We start from the raw sequence: 9,634 nt of genomic DNA, 5'->3' as shown, positions 1-9,634 counted from the left end.
GTTCCTGTTCTCAAGAGGAATGGTTTCAGTCTCTCTCCATTGAGGGTAATATTGGCTGTTGGTTTTGCATAAATGCCTTTTATTATGTTGAGGAATGTACCCCTGGGAATTCTTACAGAACACACAAATACACTTGTAGAACTATTGTGTGCCAAACCTGTACATGGTCTTCGGTACACTCCCTGCTTCATAGACACACCTAGTAGTTCAGCCTGTCCACCCATCTATCCACCCGTATACTCGTGTTTGCTAAAAGGCACTCTTTTATCTCTGCCTGTTGGGATCATACCCTATATTTAAGGCTCAACTCAAACCCCACAACTCTCCATGAAGTCATCTATTTATCCCTTTTCCTCAACTCAACATGTGCCAGAAGTTGTGATAGGTTCACTTAACATTTGCTAAATGAAACTGAGTTTTAAGGTCTCTAATTCAATACTCTTCCCACTAAACTCTGAAGTAATCCATCTTCTGAAATGATGTGACCTCAAAGACAAGCCTAATTAGTATGCCACAGCAATTACTGAACTAGGACCAGATGATAGGGGTATGCAGCAGCTATCAGAGAGAGAAAATAGAATATTGTTTTGAAAGGCCTGTAACGTGGGTAAGAGCTATTAAAAACATTAATCAAATTAAAGAAAACATTGAACAGCATAAGCAAGATGCCAAACTAGGTACTGTGGGGATAAAAAGTTTAAGTCATAGTTCTTGCATGACTTTATACAAGTGAGGACAACAAGAGCAACATTTACTAAATTAGGTATCAATAAAAATCTGAAATAGGAGAGGACAGCAACACAAAGAGAAGCTGGTATAGAATAATTCTCTTGGATCACATAAGTCAGTGCTATCAATGCCACCTTCCTTCCTTGCTAATCTACTTTCCAAAGACTGTTCTCTTTATCAATACCTCCTTTTTCTCCCCAGCTTTCTAACCAATCCCAATCCTTCATTACTAAGCATTAATTTATGAAGTAGGTGAAAGTAAACGAATGGTCCTCCTTCAAAAAGAAATGCCATTTTTTTCCCTTCTTTAATGGAAAATGTTTTCTAGAACACAGGGAAAGCCCAGGATGAAAAATGTAGACAAGTACTAGTCTAAACAAAAAAATAACATCCTTGGAAATTCAGTAGATTTTGCCCAGTTTATGATATAAATATGAAATTGGCAACTGACACCAAGTAGTCAGTAGAAAGAGAATCTTGATAATGAAAAAAGTCTGGGTAAAGCCCAATGAAGGGCAACTGTAGAAAAAAGTCACCATTTAGAACGAGTGTCCATTAAGCTTGGAGCATGGATAAGCGACCATGATTTTTCTTTTTTTTTTTTTTTAGGTAACCTCAGTGAAAACCAATTTTAAAATTGGAGCACACTTCAGCTTTGTACAAAATCCGAATCTGTTTTTTTTCTTTGCACAGGCCAGCTCAGAATGACTTACGGAGTTCATTTCCTTCGCTGAGAATCTCCACCCGGCGCACAAGCTGCTCAAACAGATTCCGCAAATTCAGCATCGTGGACTCCATCTTTCTGCCAAGAAATCAAATATACATTAGGGCTCCTGCCTTCTCCCCTACACAAAAGATTCAGCAGCAATCCAGTACAGCCATCATTGACTAGCATCTGGACTCTTGCCTTTAGAGCTACCATCACAAAAATCTCAAGCCAACAACTGATGTTCTGTGTAATCCTTATTATAATAACAAAGTTGGAATGTTTAAGGTTCATTTAAAAATTTGAAAAGTACTGTATGGAAAGTGAATTTGCTCCGTAAATTTTCACCCAAATCACAATAAAAAAAAAAAATTTGAAAAGCATTTCACAGATTTCTGAATATAATATCCCCTTCCTGCCAACTTATTTTCCCCCACTCTCCAATCACTCTGGGGCAGAGAAGTAAACAATTAAGGACAAGCATATCATTTGATTACTAGATGACCAACTGCAAAATGTGGTTCTTAAAGACAAGCATACTGACTGATATAACACTTTGCCACTTCAATCCTTCTGGACTTTGAAGATCGTCAACATAACTTAAAAGCTTTATTTTTAAATTCATTTTTAGTTAGTGCCCCTGTTGCAAATGCCTTTTAAAATGCAGGACCTGGTCAGCACATTTTCTACCAACGGCACAGATGACGTCACACGAGTGATTAAGTGGGGAAATCGCCAGCTCAGCAGCACAAGAATTATTTCTGTAATGCAGGGCTCTCTGCTGGACTGCGTGCAGGGACTATGTCTAATAAATTTATACTAAGTATAGGCAAAGGATTATGTTGTACCACATTCTGGCATCAGAGAGACAATACACTACCTTCACAGTTAGAAGGGCAAAGGAAAAAATCATTTGCTACTGTGTTCTGTATAGTGAATTTCAGGTCCCATCTTCCCCCCAAAGACCTGATGATATTACATTAAAAATGGTGTCCTTTGCACAGTTCTGTTCCAAACGGACCTTAACTGGGAACACTTTGAGGAAATAAGATTTTCATTTAACAGTCAACAAAGAAAGACATCAACTGGATGTTATGAAAATTATCTCAAGGAAATGAAATGAAAAACCAAATTTCATTTGAAAATCTAATGTCCTCAGAAATATCATTAAAGTATTCTTCTTACATTTCTCCTCAACACCCCTTCAACATTCTAGTCCAGGTCCTTATTTCATGCATCTAAATAAATTTTAAGAACTCTTCTGTGAAGGTTTAGTGATTTTACAATGTTTATAAGATTGTATCCTAAACTGTGAGGGTAAGAAAGGTATGGGGAGTGGGGGGAACAAAGAACAAAGGAATATATATGAATATAAAGGTATTTTCTATTAAATGGTACACAATTATTCATTTGTACTTGTATGCTGATCGTTCTAACAGCAAAAACGCTTCCAATTCAAGCCTGGATGCAATAATATATACCTGAATCAGGGCCGGAAACCAAGATCTTCAAATGATAATGTTATCTGTTCCAAGCTACAAAATCACAGCAAGCTGCTAAGCAACCAGACCAACAAATGTATTACAAAGCTCTTTCTCTAAACTAAGAACAAAAAGAATAACATTAAACCCCCAGGAAAAATTCTGGAAGTCATAGAAATGCCTATAGACTGAAGAATAAGGCAAAACAGGCAAACAAACATACCCAAGTGTTACAGGGCAGAAGCCGGGGCAGGGCATTCAGCAGTCAATTCAAATGATGATTTCCTTTGGATTCCAGGAGTACTGGAAACAGCGATCAGTAGTTTTAACATGGGGTAATGATTGCTGTTATCTCAGCACTTATCTGTATACTCCTAGACTATAGGACAGTGAGCTCAGTACATACATAGGAAAACTATATGCCCAAGAATGTAGAGAAGGAAATGCTCATGGTGCAACCAGGGTACTAAAAACAGATCATTAAAAAAAAAAAAAAAAAAGTTTTTTTTTCCCTCAAGAGGGTTTTTATATCTTAAATGATAACTTAACCACTTGATCCTTTGTCTCCTTCAAAATATCCTTACATATTTTCTCAAGTTCCTCTTAGTCTTTTTATTCTTCTTTGTGTACACCACTCCCTGGAGTAAAGTAAGGGCTGGTTGGTGGGGGAGATATTCTCTTAAAAACACTGACCACATTCCTGAAAGACTAAAGATACAGAGAACCTACATGGGCGGGGCCAGGGGTGGGGAGGGGAAGGGGACAACAGATACAGACAAGAGAGGAGATACAACTCTTCATCATGGTAACTGGTATTTCCTACAACTATCACCATCTATCTATACTGTTCTCCTAACATGGTGCATATACCCCGGGGATAGCTGTTTAATTGAACTCCTAATATAATGCTTAGGAGCTCTGGCAGCGTAGTGCCTAAGGCACTTGAGTGCTAACCAGAAAGCTGGCGATTCAAACCCACCAGCCACTCCTCAGAAGGAAGGTTGGGCAATCTACTTCTGTAGTGATACTGCCACGGAAATCCAAGTAGGGGTTGCTATGAGTTGGGTCCAGGGCATATACAACAACAAATACAATGCTCCTGAGCTCTGGTGACGTCCTGCCTAAGGCATTTGACTGCTAACCAGAATGATGGCAGTTGAAATCTACCAGCCACTCCTGGGAAGGAAGGTTGAGCAATCTACTTCTGTAGTGACATGGCCTCCGAAACCCAAGGAAGGGTTGCTGCCAGTCAGGTCCGACTGGATGGCAAAAACAACAACGTTATGCTCTATTATAAAACAACAAAAAGGTAACCTTTAACTTTATCAGCCCTTCATAGTCTCCAGATTTAGTTCTAAAAGGTTTGATTATTAACTTTTCTCTATTATTCCCCCTCAGCACCACACATTCCCCAAAGTTCAATCCTCTGTCTTCTGAAAAAACGTATCAAACTACCCATGTTAGTCAATTTCTCTTTCCAACTCTAGCTAGATTTTGAGATACTGCACTACCCTTCCCCCTCATCAACCACCCTACCATAAACTGACTCTCAGTTTTTATGTCCCTATTTTATCTTTCTCCCAGTCACTCAGTTCCAAACCTCAGAACCACCTTTGGCTCTTCCCTTTCCTACAAGCACAGTCATCAAACCTGTGGCCTCCTCTCTCATATGTATATTATACCCACCCTCACTTGCAGATTTTCATCACTCACTTCAACTTACTTCCCTGTCTCCAATCTTCCCCCACTGCTTTGCTCAGTTGGCCTTCTAACTAATTTTACCATATGTCCCAGGCAAACTGTAAACTTCCTGAGAGAAGCCTTACATTTAGCACTAATGTAACACACACAAAGCTTACACACAAAATAAGTATCTGATAAGTGAAAGTCAGAGGAACACACAAACACACACACCCTAGCCCATGTTATTGTCAAAAGAATTTCCATTCTAATCAAATGTCAATGTTTGGTATAGAGTCAAACAAACAAAAAAAAACATTTTAAAAAAAAAGTAAGTGAGGATGACAGAGGTCCTACATAAAGATTCAGTAGTATAAATTTGATTAAACCACTTAAATTCTGAGACTCATCTATAAAAACTTTATCTGCCTTACCCCACAGAATATTATATTAATGAGATAGAAATTGTATGTCTAAATTAATCTTACTGCAAAAACATAAAGTATCAGTAGAGTAAGTATGAAATGTAGGGGTTTTTTTTCCCCCTTTCCCTCCCATCACTGCTAAGCACTAATAAATTTTGGTCTCTCTATATAATTTGCCTATTTTATATCAGCAGGGTCATACAGTATTTGTCCTTTTGTGACTATGTATTTCACGCAACATAATATTTTCAAGAGAACCCACTTTATCTTTCTTCTCTTTTTAAGGTGAAAATGTCTGTCACATTCCAAGGGCATTCTTAAGTTGTCATTTTACTTCACTTGCCCCAAATTTAAAACTATGTATGTTTTCTCTTGTTTTTTTTTGGGGGGGGGGAGCTTTTGTGTTCTCTAAATAGTCTGGAATTCTCTGACTCTTGTAACTCGGGCTTGAAAGACATCTTCTAGGCTATGAGACCAGAAGAACTAGATGATGCCCGGCTACCACTTGGAAGGGATATACGAGATCCTACATAGAGAGGGAGAACAATGTGGAACAAAACTCAAAATCATTTGGAGGCAAAAAAAAAAAAAAGAAGGTGGGGACCAGGTTTGCTGGTCCAATAGAGCCTGGTGAAACCACTGAAACTATGGCCCCTAGCTGCCCTTCAGGTCTGGGATTGAACCCACACCTGTAGTTTCCAGCCAAACAAAGAACAGGCAAGTGAGTTAAACATTTACCTCAAGTAGACACACACCCTGGAGAGAACAATCATGGGAGAAGGAAGGGCTGCTTATGCACAGGGAGACAGCTCAGGGCGCAGAAGAGTATGGAGGGATGGACACTGGGAGGAGGTAACTATGGGGAGGAGTGGGAGGGGAGCTGTTGCATTGTAAATTTTGGTCAATGACATGAGACAAAGTATATGTGAACTGCTGTATGAAAAGTGAATTTACTCTTTAAATCTTCACCCAAATCAAAATAAAATTTAAAAAAAAAAAAAAAAAGACATCATCTAGGACTTAGGAGATAGAGTCTTATTTAATCTCACTCATTTTAATAAAGGAGCTCTGCTGGCACAGTGCCTAAGGCCACTGACTGCTAACCAGAAGGGTGGCGGTTCAAACCCACCAGCTGCTCCACAGAAGGAAGGTAGGTAGGGCAATCTACTTTCATAAAGATTTATCATCTCGGAAACACAATGAGGGTTGCTCTGAGTCAGAATCGACTCAATGGCAGTCAGTTAAAGTTAATATGTTGTCCCACTGTAGTACTCTGCCTTCCTGGTGTTCCCAAGATAGGAGTTGTGCTTTTTCTCCTTTTCTCCAGGGTATCAACCCTCTCTCTTATGTTTGTGGAAGAAGGGTAGTCTCCTGGATGAATGAACCTATCACGAAGTGTAGGGTTTTTTTTGTAGCTGTTACTTATATCCTAGAACTTGCTGTTGGGTGCTGTCAAGTCAATTCTCACTCATAGCCACTCCATGTGATAGAGCAAACTGCCTCACAAGGCTTTCTTGGCTCTAATCTTTACAAAAAGGAGCTCTGGTGGCATAGTGGTAAACGCATGTGGCTGCTAACCAAAAGGTCAGTGGTTCAAATTCAGCTGCTTCCCTCGGAAAAAAGATGAGGCACTCTGCTTCCATAAAAATGTACAGCTTCATATGAGCTAAACATTTACATTGGTAGATACACTCCTTGGAGAGGTCAATCATGGGAGAATAGAAGGGCTGTGTATGCACAGGAAGACAGCTGGGGGGAGCAGGAATGTGTGGGAGGGAAGGACAGCGGTAAGAGGTGGCTATGGGGAGGAAGCGGGAGGGCAGCTGTTACATTGTAAATTATAGACAATGTCATGAGACAAAGTGTATGTGAGCTGCTGTATGGAAAGTGAATTTGCTCTGTAAACTTTCACCCAAATCTCAATAAAAATTTAAAAAAAAAAAAAGTACAGCCTGGGAAACCCTACAGGCAGTTCTACTCATCCTAAAGGGTCACTATGAGTAGGAATCAATTTGATGGCAGTGGGTTTTCAGTTTTATAGCTAGAAAGAAATATTTACTAGGTGCCTTCAGAGGGATTCAAGCAATCAATCAAACACGTCATGTATATTTCTTCTTTAAATAAATTTGACTGACTTAATAATCTCCTTTTTTCAAACAATGGAAAACTTTGTCAGAGACCTTAAATGACTAATAAATGCTAAGTTCACATTCAAATCCAGGTCTGAGTCCAAAACCTATATTCTTTCCACTCCAACACACTGAAAAGAAAATACGTTATTAAAAAAACAATTGTTGTTATGTGCCATCGAGTCAAACCCGACTCATAGCGACCCCTCCTTGGGTTTCCGAGGCAGTATCACTACGCAAGTAGGATTGCCCAACCTTCCTTCCAAGGAGTGGCTGGTGGGTTTGAACCACCAGCCGTCTGGTTAGCAGGCAAGTGTCTTAGCCACTATGCTACCAGAGCTCCCAAAACAATTAGAAGATGGAAAAACCAATCACCAGCTTGAGATGGAAAGGAAAGAGATCCCAGTAAGCAAAGTACTAATGAAGAAGAACAACGAAGTAGGAGGCCTCACACTTCTTGATCTTAGAACTTACTATATAACCACAGTAATCTAAATAGCCTGGTACTGGTACAATGACAGACAACACAAACCAATGGAACGGAAATGAGAACACAGAAGTAGTAAATCCATTCACCTATGGACAGATGATTTTTGACAAAGGGCCAAAATCCATTAAACAGGGAAGATAGTCTCTTTAACAAATAGTGCTGGTTTAACTGGATATTCATCTGCAGAAAAATGAAACAGGATTCATATTTCACACCATATAAAAAAATTTAACTCAATATGGAGCAAAGACCTAAATGTAAAACCTAAAACTATATATAAAGATCATCAAAGAAAAAACAGAGGCAACCTTAGGGGTCTGTCAAACATTAACTAAAAATTCACAAACAGCAGAAGATAAACTAGATGACTGGGACCTCCTAAAAATTAAACATTTAATGAGCATCCAAATACTTCTCCAAAAGCGTGAAAAAAAGAGCCTACAGACTGGGGAAAAAAAACTGACAACAACATAATCTGACAAGAAACTAATTTCTAAAACATATAGAAACGTCAACACCTCAACAACAAAAAGACAAACAATCCAATTAAATATGCAAAGGGTATGAACAGACACTTCACCAAAGAAATCCACCCTGCCAACAAGTTCATGAAGAGATTCTTGAGATCATTAGCCATGAGAGAAATGGAAATCAAAACAACAATGAGCTATTATGTTTCTTTCTCTCTCTCTCACAAACATACACACACACACACACACACACACGCACAACAGCAATGATCAAAAAGAAAAATGCTGGCAAGGGTGTGGGGAAATTGGCACTCATACACTGCTGGTAGGATGTACAATGGTACAAACACTGTGGAAAACTGTATGGCACTTCCTTAAAAAGTCAGCAAAACAGTTATCATATAATCCAGCAATCCCACTAAGGATACATCCTAGAGAATTAAGAGTCAGACACGAATAGATATATTCTATCTATATGTATATTCATGCTCATCACAGCATTATTCACAATAGCAAAAATATGGAAACAACCTAAGTCCCAATAAGGGATGAATGGATAAACAAATCATAGTACATACACATGGAATATTATGCAAATTAAAGAATAGTAAGAATCTTAAGAAAGATAAGAAGAAACATATCACAACACAGATGAACCTACAGGACATTATGCTGAGTGAAGTAAGTCGATCACAAAAGGTCAAATGTTATCTGAGACCTCTACTATAAAAAGTCAGAAAAAGATTTATGCACAGAAAGAAGCATTCTTTGATGGTTACCAGATAGGGAGGATGAGGAAGGGAAAATCACTGTTGTTGTTATGTGCCATCGAGTCGGCCCTGACCTTGAAGTGGTATCACTATGGAAGTAGATTGCCCAACCTTCCTTCCAAGGAGTGGCTGGTGGGTTTGAACTGCCAACTTTCTGGTTAGCAGTCAAGTGCCTTAGGCACTATGCTACCAGAGCTCCTAGGGAAAATCATTAGGTAGTAGATATGTATTAACTTGGATGAAGGAAAAGGCAATATACAATAAAGGTGAGGTCAGCATGTGACCAAGGCAAAGAAAAACACTGGGAGGTACACAAGAGTAAAAGGCAACAATGGTGAATACTATTACACAATCCTGCAATAACAGTAATAACAAATAACAATTTATTAGTGGATACATCTGTGCAAATATGGGATGGCATATGGAAGTACACCAATAAGCATACATAGGTTTGGCACAGGACATTTCTACATGTGTATTTATAAGTGTTGCAGATATATCCAAGTATGTAATAGGGCATACAAGGGGCAAAATGACATAAACTTCTTAACCATAACCAAACAGTCATTGGGCTTGAGGGCTTAGGACCATAGTATCGGAAACATGGAGTCAATTGGCATAACATAGTCTATAAAGACATTATTCTACATCCTACTGGTGAGTAGGAGCTCTGGTAGCATAGTGCCTAAGGCACTTGACTGCTAACCAGGAGGCTGGCGGTTCAAACCCACCAGCCACTCCTCGGAAGGAAGGT

At 39.0% G+C, this 9,634-nt stretch overlaps 1 protein-coding gene across 1 annotated transcript in view; it reads right to left on the bottom strand.

Moving 5' to 3' along the window:
* Window positions 1–3,174, bottom strand: part of RACGAP1 (Rac GTPase activating protein 1) — a 45,553-nt gene extending 42,379 nt beyond the window's left edge. Inside the window, exons 1-2 of the mRNA XM_007937825.2 lie at window positions 3,140–3,174; window positions 1,443–1,531 (exon numbers count right to left, since the gene is read on the bottom strand). Coding sequence (XP_007936016.2) covers window positions 1,443–1,531; window positions 3,140–3,174 — 124 coding nt within the window. The remainder of the gene's footprint in view (window positions 1–1,442; window positions 1,532–3,139) is intronic.
* Window positions 3,175–9,634: the final 6,460 nt, after the last annotated feature.

This window comes from Orycteropus afer, unplaced genomic scaffold, assembly GCF_000298275.1.
Source record: "Orycteropus afer afer isolate SDZICR_OR568_19922 unplaced genomic scaffold, OryAfe1.0 scaffold00045, whole genome shotgun sequence".
In the NCBI taxonomy this organism is placed as follows: domain Eukaryota; kingdom Metazoa; phylum Chordata; class Mammalia; order Tubulidentata; family Orycteropodidae; genus Orycteropus; species Orycteropus afer.
The sequence above is the reverse complement of the archived record's forward strand: the minus strand, read 5'-3'. Positions and strand labels throughout refer to the sequence as shown.